This window comes from Rutilus rutilus (genome assembly GCF_951802725.1).
Source record: "Rutilus rutilus genome assembly, chromosome: 9".
NCBI classification, from domain to species: domain Eukaryota; kingdom Metazoa; phylum Chordata; class Actinopteri; order Cypriniformes; family Leuciscidae; genus Rutilus; species Rutilus rutilus.
Genome location: NC_140223.1, coordinates 1,711,806 through 1,737,366, shown reverse-complemented (window position 1 = coordinate 1,737,366; position 25,561 = coordinate 1,711,806). Strand labels below are relative to the sequence as shown.

General features: G+C 37.9%; 1 protein-coding gene across 3 annotated transcripts in view; it reads right to left on the bottom strand.

The window, feature by feature from the left end:
- LOC311297702 (NACHT, LRR and PYD domains-containing protein 3-like) overlaps positions 1-25,561 on the bottom strand; it is a 41,093-nt gene that overhangs the window by 12,909 nt on the left and 2,623 nt on the right. Inside the window, exons 3-10 of one of the 3 annotated variants that reach the window (XM_084420116.1) lie at positions 25,243-25,356; positions 24,860-24,955; positions 23,530-23,643; positions 15,050-15,175; positions 12,846-12,941; positions 10,911-12,638; positions 5,946-6,017; positions 3,949-4,122 (exon numbers count right to left, since the gene is read on the bottom strand). In XM_084420116.1, coding sequence (XP_084276242.1) covers positions 3,949-4,122; positions 5,946-6,017; positions 10,911-12,638; positions 12,846-12,941; positions 15,050-15,175; positions 23,530-23,643; positions 24,860-24,955; positions 25,243-25,356 — 2,520 coding nt within the window. The remainder of the gene's footprint in view (positions 1-3,948; positions 4,123-5,945; positions 6,018-10,910; positions 12,639-12,845; positions 12,942-15,049; positions 15,176-23,529; positions 23,644-24,859; positions 24,956-25,242; positions 25,357-25,561) is intronic. The other 2 variants (XM_084420117.1, XM_084420118.1) reach the window with 2 other exon arrangements.

Sequence of the window (25,561 nt, the reverse complement as noted above, 5' to 3'; positions counted from 1 at the left end):
CTCTCCAAGCCCAGTTTTCTTTTGAGTTGGGCCCTCCTCCCGAGGTAATATTTTTGTTTGGATTTATTTCTGATGCGTTTCTTTACTTTATATTATTATTTAATAACTCCTGCTGAAGTTACACAAATGAAAGGCAGACACGCCATTCGAAATTGAGATTTGTTTGTTTTTCCTGTGAATCTGGGACTGGAGAGCTGGAGATCCTCAAAGTCTCTCAATTTTTATTGTTCGTTGTTCCCTATTTACCCCTAGATTAAGGAGAAGACGTAACAATTGGGGGCTCGTCCGTACGACGTATAGTTGAAAGCTTTTCAAGTGAAGGAAACAGTGGTAAGTTGAAATTTACTCTCTTCTCTCTTTTTGTTGTCTGTGATGTCTTTGTAATAGGGGAGGGGAAAGAGACCTAGGAGAAATCGAATTCGATTTGACAGCTTTCACTCTTTCTCCTACCACAGAAGTTTTTGAACGATGCAGAAAAAAAGATCTATTGTCGATCGCAGATTTTTTTTTGTATTCGGGTGACAAGAAAGGCTTCTAAACAGGTTATAAAAAAAGAGTTGTATGACAAGCTAGTAGAGGATGGTATTTTGGCAGAGGGGTCAGATAAGGAGAAATATCAGGATGTGGCACCTATGTTTTTTTCAGATACTGAGCAGCTGCGATATGATCCCAAGTTGGAGATTAGACTTAGAGAATTAGACTTAGAAATACAAAAACAAGAATGTGAGTCTCAAATCATTAGACTGCATAAATTAGATCTAGAAGCGTTAAAAAAGCCGGTGCCCGTACCTCGTTCTCGACCACCCTCTATAGCTTCCCCAGTGTCGCCAGTTAGCCCTGTTCATGCTTCTACTGTTTCTGCGTTTGACATCAGCAAATATGTTAAACTCATGCCTCCTTTTAGAGAAGCTGAAGTGGATGCTTATTTTGTAGCCTTTGAGCGAATAGCTGGTAAGCTCAATTGGCCGAAATATATGTGGGCGTTGTTACTTCAATGTAGTCTCGTGGGTAAGGCACAAGAAGTTATTTCAGTGTTAAGTCTGGAGGATTCGCTTGATTATGATGTGGTAAAGTCGACAGTGCTCCGCGTATACAAGTTAGTTCCTGAGGCGTATCGCCAGAGGTTTCGATCTCATGCGAAGACATCCAGGGATCCAGGTATGTTGAGTTTGGAAGAGAGATGAGAGCGTTGTTTGAAAAATGGTGCCTGTCTAGTAAAACTGACACTTTTGAACAACTTTGCGAATTGGTTTTGCTAGAGGATTTTAAAAAGAGTATTCCAGAAAAAGTTGTGCAGCACTTAAATGAGCAAAAGATAACCACGCTTGCCGAGGCCGCTGTATCCGCTGATGAATTTGTGCTCACGCATCTTAAGTTTTTCTTGCAAGAGTTACCAACTCCAAATTTTTCTTCATCCGCCAAGAAGTTTGCAAGGGAAGAGTCCCCTTCTCAAAGTTTTTCTTGTTCGCGGAAAAACGATGCTCGTCCAAAAATGACTGGTCGAAATTCGGCGCGTCAGGGAGACAGGTGGGCTTGTTTTTACTGCCTAGATTCTGGACATTTAATTTCGGAGTGTAGGGAATGGAATAAAAAGAATGTGAAAACAAAAAGTGTTGCGCTCAAGCAGACGCTGCCAGGGTTGCGAGAGGCTGAAGGGTCTGGTTATGAACCATTTATACTAAATGGGCAGGTGTCAATCTCTGCTATTCAGTTTACGCCGGTGTCAATCTTGCGAGATACGGGTTCTTGTCAGTCATTTATACTAGAGAGTGTTTTGCCTTTCTCTGAAAAATCGTATACCGGTACTGATGTGTTAGTAAGAGGTATTGAAATGGGCTGTGTACAGGTGCCTCTACATGAAGTGGACTTAAAATCGGATTTTGTCTCTGGCATTGTTAAGTTGGGTGTTCGCAAGCAGTTGCCTGTTGCTGGAGTACATATTATTCTGGGAAATGACCTTGCAGGGGGCAACGTTTTTCCTAGTCTAGTAGTGATGTATAAACCTATGGTTAAAGAGCAGTCTGACCTAGGTGTTCAGTTCCCTTCTGCTTTTCCAGCATGTGCAGTGACACAGGCTCAAGTTCAAAAGTTTCAAGATGTCGTTAATCTCTCTGATTTGTTTTTAAACACAGAATCCAAGACTGAAGAGTCAGAGTCATGTGAAGTAAGTAAAGTGACAGATGCTTCACTGATTCTTGAGGCTCCTTTTAATGTTGGAAAGGAGAAGTTAGCAGCTGAGCAAAAATCTGATGTTTCCTTAGCAGAGTGTGTTAACTGTTAAGCTGCAACGCCACTTTTGAAAAATCCCCAGAAATAGCATACCCAAACTGAAACAGATACAGTTCATGAACCCTTTGCACTAAAAGCACAAGTATGGTCTCATTTGAAAGCTGACATCTGGCAGTTTATTGTAAATGTAGGATTAATTATTGTCATAATGAAAAAAAAATATTATAAATAGCTTCAAAGTTTTGTAAAGTTATTAGAAATGTATTTTTATGAAACATCTTCATGAAAATAAAATTGAAGTTGGCATTGTATCAATCTAGAAATGCACTGCAGCTAAAGCCACATGTCTGACCATGTTATATTTAAAATCTGAAGATGATAAGTCTAAAACTCTGTATTTAGTTAAATGTTTTTCAAGATCATGTCATATGACTATTTTGATTATACTCTAAAATGCAACTGATGTTTGTCATCATCTATTCAGTCTATTGTCTATATTGTTTTGTGGTGCAAACCAGCCCCATTCAGAGTCAGTCTCTCCTGCACACATTCACACCTCTCCAGCCTGGTTATGGCTCTAAATATGCATTTCTTTTGTCTGCATTATAATTACTAACGACTGGCTATTCACAGGCTATTCATAGAGTTTCAATCCCTAATTTCTTTTATCAAAGTTCTCACTTCACATTTGAAACTGTATCAAATGCCCTTCTTGAATAAAGAAAAATTTCAGTAAGCATTTCTATTTAGAAAACAATAATAAAAGGATAACTGCTAGGTGGCAGGTGCACCTAGAGCTAGCTAGCATGTTAGCTTAGCACACCATCAATACACAACAATTTATGAGATTAAAACCATGTTTGTGCTCCAAACTTACTTTATAATGCAAGTCGAGTGTTTTAAATAATCTTCTGTGATCTAATTTGGCTTCAGATAAAAAAATCAGACAGAAAATATATTATTTTATAGTATTCTGCACAATGATAAAGTCTATACCGATTAGCATTACATTATAAATATAATCTATTATTATAAAAATACCTGGCATGGCTCGAAGAACACAGGTAAATCAAATATCATTGCAATCATGTTTATTGTCTTCAAAACGTCTTTATCTGCAATCTGCATGTTACAGCGATCTCTGTTAGCTTTGTATGTGTCAGGGACTTCCTGGAATGTCACATGATTATGGCTCTTCTTCATGTTCCATATATGGACTATACTGTGCACATATGGCACCCTCAGGCTGCTGGTATGGATTGAAAACACAGTACAGAGTATCCAGCGCTCATAATGATTACATCGACGCGTTTGGGTATAAATTCAATCAATATTATTCATGTCTATAGAAATCTGATGTAAACCTATGAGAATCTATCAATATTTCTCCAAATCTGCACATTTTTGAGCTAAAATCCCTGAGGGATGTTGTTTTGTCAAGCGCTGTCATGGCACTATAAGTTTCTCAGAATACAATAGTGGTCAAATACTGAAACTTGAGTCTTATATATTTTTAATGATGTATAGTTTGTCAAGGTATAACATTAAATCTGATAGTAAATTTGAACTAAATAAAAAAAAAGCTTCAGTGCGCCGGCACACTGGCAAAGGTTAACAGGTTAATGTAATAATAGTTATTTCCCTGCATTTTATTCCATTTTGATTATACTTTATGAATTCACAGTGACAGTTTCATGTGAGAGTCACGTATGATCTTACCACAGTTTCTCCAGTTTACAGTGAGGATTCTCCAGTCCAGCAGAGAGCAGCTTCACTCCTGAGTCTCCTAGTTTATTCAGAGACAGATCCAGTTTTCTCAGGTGTGAGGGGTTTGATCTCAGAGCTGAAGCCAGAGCAGCACAACCTTTATCTGTGACACCACAATAACTCAACCTGTAGAGAACAATGACTCGCTCTTCACTCTCTCAGATCAAAACAGAAATCTTTGTTTTTCTTAATTGTTTATAATTTGTGCAATATCTCTTTTTTAATCAATTAATTAAATATATCAGTAAGTTTAACTGTTATTCTAAGAGATTATGTCTCTACGTGAGGGAGAAAGTTTATATAAAACTGATAAAATGGAATACATTAGTGCTGCACGATTAATCATATCACAATCACGATGTCAAGCGATTATATGATGCAAAATGCTGTGATTTTATGAAATAAATAAATGCATGTGTGGACATGACAACCCATTCTCTCTGAGAGCTGTTTGCACATTTTCTACACCGCTAATAAAAAGATGACCAGTCAGTTTCAGTTTAGGCAGTGGCGCGTGTGGCGCGTATGATCACGTCGTGACTCTCTCCGGTGTGCAGCGCGGAGAACCGGTGAAGATGATGCTGAGCACACGGACACTGAACTGGTGGCCAGAAACAATTCTACCTCTGTTATATGTCGATATTTTGTCTATAAGATAACCGACACTTAGCAGAGAGAGCAGGGCTGCCAACTCTCACTCATTCAGCGTGAAACACGTGCAATCAACACTTTTCACACGCTCTCACACCACACACACACATGTTCTCACGCAAAGAAGCGTGGCGGAGCAAAGAGGACACTGACACTGACTAGACAGAGCAGGATACTTATGATAGGAAACAAATCATCAGCTCTCAGATTCTGTAAATTTTATTCAATTCAAACAATAGCGTTTTGGCACTTGTAAATGTGAAGTGACAGATCGTGGTCGTGAACCGAACATCTCTCTTTACTAGTTAATAGTAAATAAACACGAATGAACAATAGAAATGTTTGTGCCTCATTCATAATATCGATCAATCAGTGTTTTTCAACCGCGGAAAGAGGTCAATAAAACAGCTGGAGAGCAAAATGTCACATAACGTTACCTCAGGAAAGCCATTTGATAGCGCGTTAGTTGGCTAGACAAATTATATATATAGAGAGTATTTTGCTAAATATGTGCACTATATTTAATATTAATTATATTTTTACTTATATCATTAAAATATTGTAACATTGTCATTATAGCCTAGTAAAAAACACATTATATTTAATTTGAGTTGTTATGTTTAACCTTTAATAATAATACCAGCTGACAGGGCCTCACAATGAATGTGTACAGCATTAGGTCAGCATTCTTCTTTATTGTTCTATTTATTTTATACTATTGTACTATTGACACAATAACAAGTTTGCAGTAATGCAAAGATGTCATTATTTAATTTTGTAAAAAATATTATTTTAATTTGAAAACACTGGGCATTTAGTTGTTGCTGCTAGTTTGAGTTGAGAAAAGCACATTTCAGCATTATCACTAATCTGTGTGATCATTTTCCTTGAGAACCAAACAAGCTGACTCATGAAACCATTTGTTTATTATATCGCAATCGCAATATTGACCTCAATAATCGCAATATGACATTTTCCCCAAATCGTGCAGCCCTAGAATACATTTGTTTTTTCCCTTAATATAAATGTATTAACATTTAAATTAAATTAAAATTAATATAAAAAGTCTAAATATAAATGTTTATATACATACATTAAAATGCATATATTTGAAGATAAAATTTCTCACACAAATATCATAAAAAAACAGTTAAGTAGATCACATATCAGGTCAAATAAGTGGAGGGTTTAAAAGCTGAAGTGTGACAGTCATATTTTTTGTTAAACCATTAATTTATAATGTTTAAGTAAGAAATGTTATAATGTTTTAACAGTGATGCTTGTTCTGTGTTACTTACCCAGCCGATCTAGTTGCTGTAACCACAGGCAGCAGCTTCTGAAGAACTTCATCTGCTGAGTTTTGTGTGAAACTATTTGAAAACAAAAAATAAGTGAATTATTAATGCTAACAATAATAATAATTCATAACATAAGTAAATAATACATTATACCTTCCTAAATACCCTCAAATATTATTTTAATTAAACACTGCTTTATAAAGGACATGTGAGAGTTGTTTTAGTATCTTTAACTGTAGAAGCCTCGCATTCAGCCAACACAGATTTGTTTTTTCTTTATCTTGTCAATGTTGCTGTGGCCGGTCTATTACTCTACATTAACACTACAACACTATTTTGACATTTCAGGTTTTTTTTTTTTGTCCTGCCAAATGCGTATATTTTCATGAATCAAGAAGTATTTTGTGTTAAACACGCTGTTTTTGAAATGAGAAGTAAGCTGATTGTGATAAAATCACATTAGCTGTCACCGCTGGGGAAGCAACACACACACAAACAAACACACACACACACACACACACACACACACACACACACCTCATTCATCCACGTCTCGTTCCTCCCTCACACTGCCGCTATCATAGGAGCGGATGCACACGAGATGCTGACAGCACATGGACATTCACCCATTTCTCCACTCTCCCTTCCATATCCGTTTCCCGGTCATTTCATACACTTACACTGCACTGTCTCGTCGTTTTTGTCCCTGTGTTGTGTGTCTGTGTGGGTGGAGTCAGTCTTCCAGCGGAAAGTTGCGCCGGTCAAACTGAACGATCGAGCGGCAGCCGCTGATGACGTCACGGCCGAGTCGCGCCGGCGCATCGCAACTGGAAGCTGACGAAACCATTGTCTAGTGTGAATAGGTGTTCGTGTGTGTATTTAAATGAAACGATTATGTGTTAAGTTTAATATGCATGAATGGATTAAGTGCTTATTATTAACAATATTATATATATATATATATATATATATATTTATATATATATATATATATATATATATATATATATATATATATATATATATATAAAATTGGGAATGGATTATTGTTGATTATCAAATAGATTAAGTATTTGTATTTGTATTCAATAGGCTTGTTTGAGATGAGCAAAATCTGCGCAGAACCGATCACCGCAAGATGCATGACGGTTAGAAATGTGTCCGAGTGCAGTCCGCCTTGCTCTGATGTCATGCTGACGTATGTCAAAAAAGTCTCGCGAGCGCAAGGCGGACGTGTCGGATTCTGCAGTCGAGCGCAGTTGCTCTCCACCGACTGCGCTGATCATGGGAAATGACTTGCTTGACGACACAGCTTAATGCTCATTGGTTTAAACAACTGTGATGAATTGTTCTCTTTTAAAAAGTTTGATTTTAAAACTCTGATATCATGTGTTATTTGTATGTCATGATTCTGCCATCCAGCCCGTCTTTCTTTAGTCTTGAGGCAGGATCATGACAGACCCATGTTTTGTGTACAAGCACATGGCCATTTGTTTGGGCCATGTGCTTGTGGTGTCTCGTTACTTAACCCCGCCCCCTTGTTATCCTTGTTTAGTCATTATTGTTTCAATGTTATCACCTGTTGCCCTCTTCATTTGCTCCCTATTTATTCTCCTCATGTTTTCTGTCCTGTGTCAGTTCATTGTCAATCAATGTGTAACCTGCCTGTACCATTGCTGAGAGTTCCTTGTCAAGTAAGAGTTTTTGTCTGAAGAGTTGTATGTAAAATATCCCAGTTCTTAGTCTAGTTATTGTCTTTCTTGTTAGTCAGCCATCCTTACCTCTGTTTTACCCCCTCGTGGGCTTTGTTTTCCCTGTTTTCTGTTATAAATAAACCTTGTGTGTTTGCATATTGTCTGCAATTGGGTTCATCCTTCCACCTCATGACATTGTATAGGTTATGTGTGAATATTCCCAAATTATCTGACAGTACGATCTCTATGGGTTATGCAATGTAATTTTTATTAAAAAATAAAAAAATGAAAAAGAAAAAATGATTGATAAACATGTATTTGGAATGGAATTAATTAAGTACTTTAGGTGTCTTGTTCATTATATTTATTTTCATATAAAAGCAACAGAACTTAAATTACATCCAGTTTATTAGCAACACTGTGCACGAGCGTGAATCCCGCGATATCCATCTTTGAATCTGCAGGTGTCAGATCCACTGCGAGAAGAGAGATCTGTCCGGCTTGCCTGTGCTTTTTTCACTTCTCCCCTCACGGCAGCGCCTAGTCTCGACTACATTTCAGGCGAGGCAAGGCGCATCTCACACAAGCCCAGGCCCGGATTGGCTAATCGGGAGCACCGGGAAAATTCCCGGTGGGCCGGTCTGTTTTATTGGCCAGGAGGGCCGGTGTTGTCATGGCACTGGGTTGAATGCTTTCCTTATGGCTCCAGTCATAGCGCAGCCCCACTATTTTTTTTTATTATTATTTTATCGCAGCCCCACAAAAAATTTAAATAGTCACTTTGTTAGAGATGTGCGAACAAAAAAATAAGATATACAAAACGAGAATAATAGCCTAGGCGCAAAGGCGGCGCTGAAAAGTCCAGAATAATAAAATATCTCTAGAAACTCAAGCGGCCAAATAGCCTACGAGTCAGGGCCGTACCGACCATTGAGGTCTCCGAGATCCGGACCTCGGTAATTTTTCCTGAGTGTATAATTAACGTTGTGAAATAATTGCCTAATATTACCTGCTGCAATGATTCGCATATCGCGACGATAACCGACCTCATCATCTGAGCTGCTTCAGCACTCGTACACCGCTCGTCGGCAATGGCAAAATGTTTGAGATGACCGATCAAAGCAAGCGGGATTTAAGTTCACAGAAGCGCGAGCCGCGGCCGCGCGCGAATCCCAACGCGACGCTTCACGAGATAAGGTGCAAGTGGCTAACTATAAACAGCTGTTTTACGATAGAAATTTTAAACGACCGACATAAATAATCACTTTACAAAGACTGTATCAATCCAAGCTCATCTTCAGGAGGGGGAGATTTAGAGACTGAGAGAAGAAGAACGAGAGAAGGAGATGGAGATGAGAGAGGAGAGCAGGTAGAGCAATAGCCTATTGCATAATAATGAGAATAACTTTATTACAATGGATTCCTATTTAACACAGTCAGATGTTCTTTGCCAATGACAGTGGAAAAATAATATGCCCCCGAACCCCCTAGATCACTTTTGGGACCTCTGTTTTTATAAAACCCTGTGTACTGATATTGCACTGAATAGAAAATGATATTTTTGAAAAATACGATGAATTACAAGGCTGTACAGAACAGTGCACTATTGCAGACTTAGGCTCAATCCTAATTCACCCCTTGTCCCCTACCCCTCCGTTTTGTGCGTTCCCGTGAAGGGGTAGGGTTGTCTCGATTCTTTTTTGGTTGGAGGGGTAGGGGTAGGGGTATGGAAGCTTGTTTCCGCCACAAAATAAAAATAAAAAAATGATAATTGCGACTTTTTATCTCACAATTGCGAGTTTACATCGCAATTCTGAGAAATAAAGTCAGAATTGCGAGATACAAAGTCAGAATTGCGTGAAATAAAGTCGCAATTGCGTGAAGTGCCAGATAGCCCTTGAAAGATTGGGCCTTATATACTGAGGGTTTAATTACATTATTTTAATAGTCAGTCGGGAACTAAAGTGGGCCGGTCTAAGGCATGAAACTCCAGGGCTGAAAATGAGTCCCAATCCGGCCCTGCACAAGCCTAATGTTATATGTACCTGAAAATGGTGTGGCCCAAAAAGGGGCGGGGTTTGGACTAAATAAACCAAAAGCCAAACCTGAAGTCGGTACTTGTTTACCATGTCGATGCGAGAGTGCTACGGTAGGGCCTCGGAGCATTTCGAGTATTTTTCTGGTTTATTTTTCCCTTTTGTTGTTTCTTTGGTAATTTGGATTTGTTTTGTTTTGTCCTTTATGTGGGCACTTGTATATATTCTACACTGTGGATGAACCTCTCTGACTCTGTAAATAAATTCCACCTTGCACGAAGTGCTTCTGCGAGTGCGCCATCATTTCTACCTCTCTTTACAGACTCACATTTCTCCTCGAGGGCGAGCTGCTCGTCTTCATCATATAATCTAATATTTTATCCTCACAGCACGTCAGTTATGTGGTGATGCGGTTTGAAATTATTGCGGGGCAGATGAACTGTAATGTTAATTAAAGTAGCCTAATAACAACAATTTAATATGCCCTGTGTGCCCGTCCGCTATGCCACTGTGAAGAGCTAAACGCCACCAGGAACGCCATCAAGGCCATTAACTGTTTTATCAAGTTTACTTTGGCCGTCAGCGTGACGTAATTTTCATCATCAGGAGGATCCGCGGACGTCCACTTGCTATGACTATTAAAAACTCATTTTGGAAAAAACTTTAGTATTAAATATCTTTATATTAACTGGCTTTTTTATTAAAGCAATACAGTGAATGACAGCCGTCTGTGTCTCCCAGTGTCTTACATTATTGTCAGTTTAGTGTTCAGTGATTAATTTACACAGAAACAAAAGATAACATGTATGCCTTCATCTCCGAATACATTATTTGTGTCTTACATTTCATAATGAACTCAGATAAACTCAGTGCCGACTCGTTTTTCCATCAGTTCTTTTACATGAACTGGAATGTGTGCAAAGGATTGTGGGAGATTGAAGAACACAAAGGATACACTTGATGCATCCTTCAAAATTAGCAGAATTAAAGACACAAAATGAAGTCTGTCTTCAAAAGATCCTTTAAACTGAGACGGCCTTCAGAGGCGCTTGATGACGTGGCAGTCGAGATATGCAGCCTTACTAGGACACAGCCACGGTTTGAGAAACACCCGCAAATTATGTACAATATCCCAGAAATCAATCTGTGCCCTGTGATTTAAACACCTCTGATCTCTGAGTTTCTCTTTGTTCATAATGTTTTAGACTGTAATGATTGCACTCAGTGTTACTTACTGATCATCTCTGACTCCAATAAAGCTCTTCAGGTTAAACTCCTGCAGTGTCCGCTCTGAGGACAACAACACAAACACTAAAGCTGACCACTGAGACGAGGAGAGTTTCACAGCACGTAATCCTCCAGAGCTCATATGAGGTTCAGCTTCGTTCACTAGAGAAAGATCACCCAGTTCATTCAGACAGTGAAACAGATTTATGTATTTATCTGGAGAGGGATTCTCACTGATCTTTTTTTTAATATAGTCAACTGTTTCCTCATTGTTGTGAGAGCTGTTTGCTGTCTGTGTCTTTAGTTCTTGTAAGAGACTCTGATTAGACTTCACTGACAGACCCAGAAGGAAACGAAGGAAAAGGTCCAGATGCCCATTTTTACTGTCTAAAGCCTCATCCACAGCTCTCTGATGGAGATCAGATAGGGAAACTGTGTCTCCATTAGTTGGTTTGGTAATCTGGTCAAACACATTGATGTTATTGTTGATAAAGGAGAGATGCACATATAGAGCTGCTAGATGTTCCTGAATGCTCAGATGAACAAAGCAGAAGACTTTCCCCTGACACAAGCCCAACTCCTCTCTGAAGATCTGAGTGCACAATCCTGAGTAAACTGATGCTTCTGTCTCATCAATGCCACACTCGCTCAGGTCTTCCTCATAGAAGATCAGGTTGCCTTTCACAAGCTGCCGATAAGCCAGTTTCCCCAGTTTGACAATCATGTCTTCATCTTTCACTTTCTTCTCATAGTCCTTCTCATGTTTGATGTTGGTCTGAATGATCAGGAAGTGTGTGTACATTTGAGTGAGAGTCTTGGGAATCTCTCCTCTCTCTGCTTCACTCAACATCTTCTCTAGAACAGTGGCTGAGATCCAGCAGAACACTGGGATGTGGCACATAATAAAGAGGCTCCTTGAGGACTTCAGGTGTGAGATGATTCTTTTAGCTAATCTCTTTTTACTGATTCTCTTCCTGAAGTATTTCTTCTTCTGTGTGTCACTGAAGCCTCGTACCTCTGTCACTCGATGGACACACTCAGAGGGGACGAGATCCGCTGCTGCTGGTCTGGAGGTGATCCAGATGAGAGCAGAGGGAAGCAGATTCCCCACAATGAGGTTCGTCAGCAGCTCGTCCACTGAGGCTGATTCAGTCACATCACACAACCTCACATCGCTCTGAAAATCCAGAGTCAGACGACACTCATCCAGACCATCAAAGATGAACAACACTTTATACTCATCACTGGATATGTCCATTTCTTTGGTTTCAGGGAAAAAGAGATGAAGAAGATCTGAAAGACTGAGTGTTTTGTCCTTCATCAAGTTGAGCTCTCTGAAAGCAAGTGGAAATATGAGCTGGACGTCCTGATTCTCTTTCCCTTCAGCCCAGTCCAGGATGAACTTCTGCACAGAGACTGTTTTTCCAATGCCAGCGACTCCCTTTGTCAGCACAGTTCTGATGGATTTGTCTTGTGCAGGTAAAGGTCTAAAGATGTCACTGCATTTGATCGGTGTGTCCTCTGTTTCTGCTCTCCTGGACTGTGTCTCAATCTGTCTCACCTCATGCTCATTACTGATCTCTCCACTTTCACACTCTGTGATGTAGAGCTCTGTGTAGATCTCATTCAGGAGTGTTGGGTTTCCCTGCTTTGATATTCCCTCATACAAACACTCAAACTTCTGTCTCAGATTTGATCTCAATGTGTTGAGGACTTCAGCAGGTTTAGAGTCATGGCTGTAAGATTTAAATACCACATTATTACACAAGTCAGAGAAGCAAATAGCCATAAATTACAACATGGATTATTTGTTTGCTGTATTACGGGACACAGAACATCATTGGGTTTCTGAAATGTTTCAATCATTAATCATGTGTTTGAGTGATGTGTGATGTGAATTGCAGCACCTAAAATTAAACAACAACTAAAGTCCTGCATTTTACCTGAAACCAGGACACATGCTTTCATTAAAGTCTTGTGGTTGAATCACAGGCTTGTATACAGATTTGTTTTTAGCTCGTCTGGATAGAAGATTTGACCTTAAATCAGAATGAAGAGGGTAAAGAATCAGACACACTGATATTGATGTAATTGAGTCATTAACTGAGTAACAGACCAACAGCTTTTACAGTGTGTGAATGTATTAACAATACAATACATAGAGCTTTACACAAGAGCACAATAATAATCATTAATAGACTAAAACTTGCAGGATTTGAGCTTAGAATTATTCGGTTCAAATTAGGGCTGGACCCGAATATTCAAATATTAAAATATTTGTTTGGTGGGTTGGTATTCGATTTTCAATTTTGGTATTCGAATAATCGTTTTTTTTTTTTTTTTTTTTTTTTTTCGCACACCTAGCAAATAGGCCTACAGTTCTCTTTTTTTACAATTCTCTTATATAGAGAGCCTAAGTCCCTCCCCTTCCGGTAGACCACCATGGGACCTTAATTCGGAAAAATATTGTATGGTAGTCAATGGCGAGAGACAACAAATATTTTGATCTCGTTTGAATTGTGCCCTGAATTACACATATGTTTGTCAATTTAAAAGATAAATTTTAAAGTCAAGAAAGTCGCAGTTTGATGTAAAACTGTTGAGGTATAAGACTGTGAAAATGCGTAATTACAAAGACTACAAACTCAAAGGCGCACATGTGACGTCATACCTTTTCTCTCAATGAACGAAGCTAACTTTACTGAAGATAACGTCTGTCATTTTTTCTATAGTCTTACGTTATAATAGTAACGTTACGCCGTCATGCCTGAGTGTTTTGTACCAGACTGAACACATACGAGCAACGGATGGTGACGTACATATAGTGCGAGACGAGACATGTAGTTCATTGAGCGATTTTCACATAAAACTAAATGTTACTCTTCTGTTTTATGACAAACTGTGACTTTCTTGACTTTCATAATTATCTTTTAAATTGACAAACATCATATGTGTAATTCAGGGCACAGTTCAGATGGAATAAAAAGATAAGTTGTCTCTCGCCATTGACTACCATACATATTTTTTCCGACATAAGGTCCCATGAGCCGGAAGCGGAGGGGAGGGACTTAGGCTCTCTATAGCCTAGCTAGCGTTTTTATTAGGATGGACAGTGGAAGAAACCCAGCCTCATTATACTTAATAAATATTTTTGCTTAGCCTACTAAAGTGTTCCCTGCAACCTGAATATTCTCTGTCTAGAGCGCACAACTGCATGAGTACTGGCCTTTTTACCTGTTATTTAGGGCTGTGCTGGTAAACTTGAACACCGCACCACTGCGTTGGCTGAGTAGCACCGGCGGTGGTCCGCCAAAACACATTTCTTTGTATGTGAATGCTGTTTAACTATTTTACATGAATATTATTACACGAGTGAGGCACAAAGCTTTGTTTACAAAAAAATAGGTTAGCAATTAAATGTCACACCACCATGGAAACATGTGGATACATGACGAATGAGAGAGTTGTGCGTGAGCCCATCAATTTAAGCTTTGTAGACTTTGTATTTTGCGATCTGGTCTCCCAATTACCAGGGAATTTAACAATATACCATTAGTTATTCCACTGGACATGGAATCTCCTGTTTCTTTTCCCAAATCTTCACTCACGGATAAAATTCGCTCTTCAAACCTTTTACAACAAGTAGAAAACATGAAGATATTAGAAAAGAGATCGATGGTCTCTTTCCTGCTCGTGTCCCACATCGCTCACAAAGCTTAGAGCGGTAAGCTTAGGCTATATCACGCGTCTTTGTGTGGAAATATAAAGCAAATGTTTTTTTTTGATATTTAACTTTATTATATTATTTAAGTTACTATTATTTACTGGTATTTATTTCAATGCTTTACAGGCTTCATTGACAGAAGTGTTTCATTGACAGAAGTGCTCAAATAAACACGCATGTCTGTTAAGAAATGTTTGAGCCTCGTTTATTATAATTTTTTTATTTCCCTCCGAAGCTTTGAGCATTTGGTGTTGATTCCTACCTAAGTTTCGAAGCTAAAAAAATGGTATTAGGACCAGCCCTAGTTCAAATCCAGATCATTTACTACTGTATATTGATTAATATATACTATAATATAATATACTACTAATGATTTCATAAAAATCAAATACTATAAGCATAACTTTTATAGAAATGATATACCTGAGATCAGACTGTTTGTGTCCACTCTTAAACTTCATTGGCGGATCCATAGACTGGTTACTCTTCATAGACACACAGCTGGACTCTGGGTTTGAGCTCTTCTGCTGGACTGAACTTGTTTTCAAACTAAGTAAAATAAAAAGCATACAGACATATAAATGTTGTGCATTTTTACTGGAATCTTCTGTCTAAGGGGCTGTTTACACCTGGCCACTTTATGCATTTTCTCAGATCGGATAGCTATCTGATTTATCAAAACGATTCCATTTACACCTGGTCACATAAATGTGTTTTTGCAAAACTGATATAAATCCGATCTTCAATTCCTGTGCTATATGCAGATTTAATGGAGTCATGGCTATATGAGGGCGCTCAGTGTCTGAGTTCACATAGAACTACCGGTTTTCTGTCAATACGTTAATATTCAGCCTATTATGATAATGCTGTATATAAAAATGTGCAAAGAAAGAAGCTTTTAATAAATATTTTTTAACGTGCGTGAATAAATCCAAACACCCCGTGACAGATTTAAGTTTCACTTTCAATCCGTGACCGACAGAGGAGCGTCTTGGCGGCAAGGATTTAAATCTTTAACAATGTCTGGGATAAGAAAATCTAAAGTGAGGATGTACACCATCAGAAAGGATATTCTCCAAGGCTGGATTTAGCATCAGGAAAACCATGATCGCACTTCTGCCGACCAACGTTAAGTTGGTTTTCCACGGGCCATTCTAAAATGATTAACGTGAAAAAAGCTTTTAAAACGCTTAAAACGCACTTTAACGTGGCTTAATGCATGTACACAGTACACACTTTATTAAGAAACCATACTATGTGCAGATAAGCAAATGAACCCAGAATATGAACGCAATGCGTTCCTCCTAGTAAAGCGTTTTCATATTTTAATTTAACTATTTTAGGAGATTAAGTCGTTAAACGTTTTTCACGTTAAATGTTTTAGAATGTTTTTTATCCGCACGCACAATTTGAAAAGACTCCAGCGGACACAGAGTGAAAGACTGGATTTGTTCTCTCGATCAGGTAGGGTAAGTGATTTCAAAACTTTCCAGCCGGTTCTAATTTGATTTTTGGATGCTGTGAACATTTTTAGCTAAAAAGACCAGATCCAGTTTAGCATTTATTGTTGTTTCTGCAGTTAAAAAGACAAAAGTTGAAAATTCTGGCTACTATCGTTATTTTAATAATTTCATTATTTTAATTTTATTTATTGATCTGTCAGGGTTATCTAATCTAACTATTTGTGGCTTGTGTTTTGAATATATGTTCCCCTGCACTTTAGGCATTTTGCACACATTTGCTTCTCATCTTGTGACTTGATTCTGATTTATTTCGTTTTTTATTTTTATTTATTAGAAAGGTATATTCTGTTCTAATTTAATTTAGTAAAATTAATTGTTTATTTTTTCGGTGTATCGATGTTGTGCTGTAGCTACTTAGAGCCTGCTCGCACAGGTAATTTAGCCGATTTAATTTGATTTGCATGTGAAATGTAAATCCTGTCTGCAGTGTGGCCTTTCTGGAGTTATTTCTTAGTTTTATTGATCCAAAATGTTTTTATACATTTTCTTCTTTATCTTTGTGTGATTTTCTGTACATCGCGGCTTTGAAATGTTAAAGCCCCGCCCCCATACACATGATTCGACTATTAGTCGACTATAGGCAAGACTTGACGATTCTGATTCGACTATGAAAATCCATAGTTGGGGACAGCCCTAATATATATATATACATACTATGATTTTTGGTTCCAAAACCTGCTCTTGTGTTGTATCATGTAAAGACGGTACTCCTTTGCATAGAGTTGATACTATAAAATATCTTGGTGTATGGCTTGATTCAAAACTTTCTTTTAAACCTCACATTAATCATGTTTTACGCAAAGTCAACGTTGGAATGAGTATTTTGCATTGATCTCGAAACTGATTTTCTTATAATGCTCGTAAAAAACTTGTTTCTCAATTAATATTTCCATGCTTTGATTATTGTGATGTGGTTTATCAAATGGCATCAAAACCTGATCCTGCCTCACTTAATACAGCATATTGTTATGATGCAGAGGCAGGAAGCAGGAAGCAGGATCCAAATGCAGCAGTGTTTTATTAAATAAACTTGAATTAAAGACTAAGAATAAACTTGAACTAAAACAAAGACTAAGACTCCGGAACGGAACAGAACAGGCAACATAACAACATCAAGAACTCACAAAGACTGAACTAGACACAGGGCTTAAATACAAAGGCAAACAAGCTAAACAAGATAACAAGGGGGCGTGGCTAATCAGAGACACCTGGGAAGACTAATCAACATAACGGGAGACAGCTAAACATGAAAAGACAGTGGAACACATGACAGACAAGAACAAGACACAAACCCACACCGTGACACATATAATAGAATTTGCAGATTTGTTTTAGGATGTTCTTTTTACACTCATCACTGTACAATGTATGATACACTCCAGTGGTCATCTTTGTGTGTGAGAAGGCTCATTCATGGGCTTCAATTTATATTTAATAAATATCATAAAGAATCATCTTACCCAAACATTGGAGTGTCCGTGCTCAACTAAGGCAGAGGCTGCATCTATGCCGGTGAACCGAACAATGGTATAATGATTCAGTTCGACTCCCAAGACAAGACGATGCTCACCCGACTGGCCAATAGGATCGTGGCCCCGCCCATGACACAATTTTCACAGTGAAAGCAAAATCCTGACACGAGAGCAAGAAATTGCATCGAGAGCAAAGAAAAGCGTTTTGAGAGAAACACTTTTTTTTTTTTTGAGAAAATGTTTTCACACTGATAGCAAAATACATATATTTGAGAGTTTTTTTTTCAAAGTATTTTGAGAGAGATTTTTTTTTTCTCAGAAATAATTTAAAAAAATTCAAATTTATATTTTTTTATGTTCTATGAGAAAATACTTTCTCTCAAAACTTTTTTTAGTCTCAAATAATATTATTTTTTGCTATTGGTATGAAAACTTTTTCTCTCAAATATTTTTTTTCTCTCATGAAATGCTTTTTTGCTATCAGTGTGATAACTTTTTCTCTCAAACTTTTTTTTTCTCTCAGATCATTTATTTTCTCGCATGTAATAAAGACACAATTCTATCTCCATAGAAGAGTGGCAGACTAAAAGCACCTTTGAGAAACTCAACAGCAGTGCAAAATATGAGAAGACAATGCAGAAAAGCAGAGCGCATGTGGAGGAAGACAAAACTTGTAGTCCATTATAACATCTACAAAGACAGCATTAGGGGATATCGACGATATCGAAATTATCGAAATATCGCAAATGTATATATCGCGATATGCATTTCGCAACAGCTTGCAATAACTGTGGTCATGAACAAAAGGCAAAGAGAAAATCACTCACTGCTCTTGGCTGAATATCTTTTGTATTTAATTCATAGAGTGAAGACTAAGCAGTGTTCACTTTCAGAAGTGATTTTTTTCTTCAGTATCGTGCAGCCCTAGACAGCATCCATGCTTTTAATGCAGAACTAGGCAAAGCTACACAGACTTTCTTCTCAAATATTATAAACAGCAATTTAAACAACACACGCACTCTTTTCGCTACTGTAGAGAGAGTGACAAACCCCCCAAGCCAGATTCCCAGTGAAATGCTCTCAGACAGCAAGTGCCGTGAGTTTGCTTCTTTCTTCTCTGAGAAAATCAATAATATCAGAAAAGTGATCAGCACATCCTTGAGTTGCACTGGGGTCAGACAGATCAGACCACCTGAGAAAGTAGTTACTATGTCTGATTTCAAAGAAATTGAAGGCAAAATTTTGGAAGAAACCGTACAGCACCTTAAAACATCAACCTGCGCTCTTGACACACTTCCCACATCTTTTTTCGAAAGTGTGTTAAACTATTTATAAGTATTTATAACTTTATTTATAACTAGATCTCCTAGAAGTGGTAAATGCCTCACTTCTCTCTGGGAGTTTTCCAAACTCCCCAAAAAAATGCAGTTGTCAAGCCCCTCCTGAAAAAGAGCACTCTGGATAGCAACATCTTGAGCAATTACAGACCAGATCATTGGTCTTCAATCAGCTGAACAAATTCTTATGCTCGAATGGATCCTTTGACTCTGGTTTCCGACCGCACCACAGCACACCACATAAATGATATTCGCTTAAATACTGATACAGGCAAATTATCAGTGCTGGTACTACTCGACCCCAGTGCTGCATTTGACACTGTCGATCATAACATACTTCTGGACAGGCTGGAAAACTGGGTGGGGCTTTCTGGGATAGTCCTAAAATGGTTCAGGTCATACTTAGGAGGGAGAGGTTATTATGTGAGTATAGGAGATCATAAGTCTGAGTGGACATCCATGACATGCGGAGTCCCTCAAGGCTCAATTCTTATTCAACCTGTATATGCTCCCAATGAGCCAAATAATGAGAAAGAACCAAATCTCTTACCACAGCTCTGCAGACGACACACAGCTCTACTTAGCCCTATCGCCTAACGATTACAGCCCCATTGACTCCCTGTGCCAATGCATCGATGAAGTCAACAGTTGGATGTGTCAAAACTTTCTTCAGTTAAACAAAGACAAAACTGAAGTCATTGCGTTTGGAAACAAAGATGAAGTTCTCAAGGTGAACGCATACCTTCACTCTAGGGGTCAAACAACTAAAAATCAAGTCGGGAATCTCTGTGTGATTCTGGAGTCAGACCTTAGTTTCAGTAGTCATGTCAAAGCAATAACTAAATCAGCATACTATCATCTCAAATATATTGCAAGAATTAGATGCTTTGTTTAAGCCTTAGACAAGACTTAGAGAAACTTCTTCATGCTTTCATCACCAGCAGGGTGGATTACTGTAATGGACTCCTCACTGGCCTTCCCAAAAAGACTATAAGACAGGTGCAGCTTGTTACTTTCTATACGTGTTTGTTGTCGTGCTCTCTCTTGTACGCTTTCTATTTGCTCTCAGGTTCCTGTGATTTGCTGTGTCAGCTGTCCATCATCATCAGGGCGGCTCTTCGACGTCCAATCTGCTGTCGCCCCACTGTTTTAAAAGACTTCCAGCGCGTCTCGTTCGGCGGCAGTGTGTGTTTGTTCAGTGTCCTGAGTTGCTTCCTTTATATCAGTTTAATCCGATTCCATTTGTGTATGTGTAGTTTAACATTCATTTCTTTAGTGTTATTTTGTGTTTTACTCCAATGTTCTGAAATTAATGGGCTTTAAGTCTATATGGGAAAAGAGAACAGGTCAGTAGATTGTGCGATATACATTCTGCCCATTGTAATGTCAGGTGTTAGATACACTAGGTAAGAAGTGTGCGCCACCCTTTGTATTTTTTTTTCTTAATTAGAGAAGGATTTTAGGGCGTCGATTACACTGAAGAATTCGGTTTATTTTTCACATTTTGTTTTATTAGGTTAGAGATTGTGGGGGTAGTTTAAGGAAATTATTTTGTTATATTTGGTTCTTTAATTTGGCGCCACTTAAGTTCCTTTTCCCTTTAATTATTTGCATGTTCGTTTCCTTTTGTGTGTTATCATTTACATTGTACATAGCTCACTCACTGTATCTAGTGTAGAGGTCGACCGATAGTGGATTTTACCGATAACGATAGCTAGGTTGGGCCATACTTGCCGACAACCGATTAATCAACCGATAGTTTTTAAAATTGATACTGGATAAAAACAAATTGCACCTTGATCATTCATGTTAGTTTAATAGTGCATTAACTATGGTTAACAAATAAAAACCTTAATTTAAAAATGTACATGTTAATTAACAAACAAACAATGAACAATCCTTATACAGCAATTATTAACCTTAGTTAATGTTACATATGGAATTTTATTGTAAGTGTTATCATTTCATATAAACCCAAACAGTCATGCTTAAAGATGGCCAACTTTAAATATCTACAACGCCAGAGCATTAAAATGATATAAATATTACATGTATAGTCTCACACTTTTGCTTCTATTTTATAAACACAATTTTATAACAAAATATGTATTAAAGGTACAATATGCAAGAATTTTGCATTAAAATATCCCATAATCTCAAGGCCAGTGTTATATATTTTGTTAAGTTGATTACTTACAATATCCCAAATGTTTCCAACTATTTTTAAATCATGAGAAATTGCGATTTTAACCAAGGAAACGGGGCGTTAGAGCAGGGGTGAGCTGGGAGTCGCCAGTCAATGGCGTCATATCCGCGTTACCCTCGGTTTCCGCTCGTACTGCGTGGAGTCCTGGACAAATGCGGAAGTTGTAGTTGTAGCGTCTATCAAGCAACAAACGTTAGCTTGTTTCTTGCAGTCGTTATGGAACACAATTATTCTTTATCGATTGCAGCTGGTTCTGTCGACAAAGCATGCTTAATTTTATATTTTCCAAATGTAGCATTCAGTTATGTTTATGTAAGGGAAGTATTATTGCTTTAGATTTGTGTTTAACGTTAGTTTATTGACATTGTTTATCTGGTGTTTATGGCAATGTAAATAAATATAGCATGTGTTATACATAAAGATTAATCAGTATTTTGGCAAATGATGTGGGTATGTTCGAATGTACTTTTGTTTAGAACACGTAAAACTGCGCCGCGTTATCACAACAATGAATTCGACGTACAGTAACATCTATGATAACCAATGTAGTATTACACCTTACTTTTCTTGCGGTTAATTCATTTTAATGAAATAAAAGTGTGATGAGGTTCAAGAGTCAGGAAGGAAGAAGACAGGGGTCGGCGTGACTGGGACTCGTACTTTATTAAAATAAAGCAAAACAAACAAAAGTCGCACACAACGCGCATTCACCGTGGCAACCGCGACGGCACAACACAGTTCAAAAATGAGAGCTCGGATCCACCGGTTTTCTTTCTCTGCGTCCAATTTTCTCTTCAGTCTCTCTCTCGTTCCAGCGCGCGGCTTATAAGCGGTCTCTCCACGCCGATCACTGCAATAAGACACAGGTGTTCGTCATTTGCACTTGACCTACTTGCTCGTCTCTTCTCTCTCCCATTACAGACCGCGCTGAACCACGCCCCCCTCGCCACAAAAAGCATGTCATTATAAAAATAGAACTTAGCCTCATCCATGAACATGATTTTTCGATTCCCGTCTGACTGATTTACATCCACTGTGGAGTTTAATACGACAGTTCCCATCATTCCACGCTCCTTCACATCGTCATCAAGCTACGCCGTTGTTGTTGTTGTTTGGAATGTAGCACCCTCTAGCGGCCAAAAATTCTTGCATATTGTAGCTTTAAAGTGATGATGAAAAAATAACCGAAATTGAATGCTTTTCTGATTTGTTTATATGTTTCTGTCGGCTGTAAGTTATATCAGTTTGCTATCTTACGTCTCTAGCTTTAAATATGCAACTTCTCTGCATATTTAATGCATAAAAGTGACCAGCTGGATATAAACTAATGCAAATAGATGGTAACAATTGTGACATTAAACATTCGGGTCGGAGTTACGTTTATTTTTGTCAGTGTTTTAACCGCTTGAGGTAGCCTACTACTAATGTTAGCGTCCTCTCAGCCTCGAAGGCAAACAAACATACTGTTGTGCTGTTCTTTCTCTACTAATGCAGCATTTAGTCAACAAATTAATCACTTTATAATGATATGACAAAATGTTCTGAATACATACATTTTAGCTGTCGGTGTTTAAACGCGCATCTGATGTCGGCGCTCTCCACGCAGCGTGTGCTCTCAGTGCAGCACGCAACATCACGTGTTGAAATAAACAACACAAGGCATCAGTGATAGTTTTTATTACACCTCTAGAGGCCGCTCTTGTACTGCATGATGCCAGCAGACCCTTCTCAGCTCTCTCTTACTGTGTAATGAATGACAGAAAAACTATCGGTATGTATTTTTGCCGATAACGGTAGTTCCACCAATCAACTATCGTGCCGATTAATCGACAAAACCGATGAATCGGTCGACCTGTAATCTAGTGACTTCGGCTTTTTGTAATACATTATCACGTTTACAACACTTTGTGTATCCTAGTCATGCTTCTTTCTGCTGTATCCCATCTACCAGCAATAATGTGATATCTGAATGTTGCGTTCCATCTCCTAGACCTTTAAAGATCATAACACAGCTCATACAGAACGCTGAGCAGAACCAGAAAATATGAACACATCACACCAATCCTCAGGTCTTTACATTGGCTCCCAGTTACATTTAGGATTGATTTTAAAGTATTATTACTGGTATAAAATCACTCAATGGCCAAGGACCCTGATACATTGCAGATATGCTCACTGAATATAAACCCAACAGATCACTCAGATAATTGGGATCACATCAGCTAGAAATACCAAGGGTTCACTCTAAGCATGGCGAGTCCGCTTTTAGCTACTATGCTGGAACCAGCTTCCAGAGGAGATCAGATGTGCTCCTACAGTAGTCACATTCATATCCAGACTCACATCTTTTACAGAAATGATATACCTGAGATCAAGCCGTTTGTCTCCACTCTTAAACATTAGTGGCGGATCCATAGAGCAGTTACTCTTCATAGACACACAGCTGGACTCTGGGTTTGAGCTCTTCTGCTGGACTGAACTGGAACAGAGAACAAATTCAGTTTAATCCTTTAGATTACTGTGTTCATTCTTTATGAGAGGAACCATATCATAGCTGCCAACTTTTGAGGGGTTTCTTTTTTTTATTGTAAAAAAAACCCAATTGCATCACAATAAGTGTATTGTGATTGTCACTAACATTTTAGTAACTAAACTGAATTTTATTAGGTTTAGTGACAACATGTTACAATGTTTACATGTTACAATTTCTGGTAAGCTACGCTTTTTTATTATTTCAATTCAATTATTGTGATTTGATTTAATATTGACTAATTTGGATAAATATTAGGTAGGCTACACAAGATAGGCGTTAATTTTTCTCAAGAAAAAAACAACTCATCTAATGCTGTAAACATACAGAGAGCCCTATCAGCTGGCAATATTATTTAAGGTTAAAAATAACTCAAATTAAATATAATGCGTTTTTTGTATTATAATAACAACTTTATTTAATGATATAAGTAAAAATATAATAAATATGTAATATAGTACACATATTTAGCAAAATAGCCATATTCTAGCCAACTAACGTGCTATAGCCTATTATGGTCATTAAATGGCTTTCCTGAGGTAAATGTTATGTGACAATTGTTCTCTAGCTGTTGTTTGACTGATTGGACGATATTATGTATGAGGAATAAACATTTCGGTAAGTTGTACTGTAGGGTTAGTTGTACCTAACCCTAACCCCGCCGCTAGGGATCCGTCACGTAACATTTACAAGCGTCAAAACGGTATTTATTGTTTGAATTTCGTAATAAAATCGACAGAATCTTAGAGCTGAGATTTTTTTATATCATAAGTAACCTGCTCCGTCTAGTCTGTCGGTCTCCGTGTCCTTCTTTGCTTCGCGATTTTTCTGTGCGTGAGAAAATGGATGTGTGTCGTGAGAGCGTGTGAAAAGTGTCAATTGCGTGAGTCTCACGGTGAATGCGTGAGGGTTGGCAGCTCTGCCATATTAATACAAACACATTCACCTTTCATTAAAATAGCACTTTAAATAAACTTTAGATCTTTTTATTTAATATTTATATATGTTAGTTCAAACTTCTTTCTCAGATTTGATCTCAATGTGTTGAGGACTTCAGCAGGTTTAGAGTCACGGCTGTAAGATTAAAATACCACATTATTACACAAGTCAGAGAAGCAAATAGCCATAAATTACAAAACTATATATCAAAAGTCCAGCATTTTACCTGAAACCAGGACACATGCTTTCATTAAAGTCTTGTGGTTGAATCACAGGCTTGTACACAGTTTTGTTTTTAACTGGTCTGGATGGAAGATTTGACCTTAAATCAGAATGAAGAGGGTAAAGAATCAGACACACTGATATTGATGTAATTGTGTCATTAACTGAGTAACAGACCAACAGCTTTTACAGAGTGTGAATGTATTAACAATACAATACATAGAGCTTTACACAATAGCACAATGATGATCATTAATAGACTAAAACTTAAAGGATTTGAACTTAGAATTTTTTGGTTCAAATCTAGATCGTTACACTGCTGTGTCTTAATAGTGATTTCATAAAAATCAAATACTATAAGCATAACTTTTTATAGAAATTATATACCTGAGATCAGACTGTGTGTTTCCACTCTTAAACCTTAGTGGCGGATCCATAGACTGGTTACTCTTCATAGACACACAGCTGGACTCTGGGTTTGAGCTCTTCTGCTGGACTGAACTGGAACAGAGAACAGATTCAGTTTAATCCTTTAGATTACAGTGTTCATTCTTTGTTCTTTATCATTCTTTACCATATTAACATAAACATTCATCTTGCATCAAAAGGTACTTTAAGGAAACTTTATGAACTTTTTATGTAACATTTCATATTAGTTTTAAAACAAAATAATATATTTTTTTTGTAAACTGTTTCTGTGATCCAT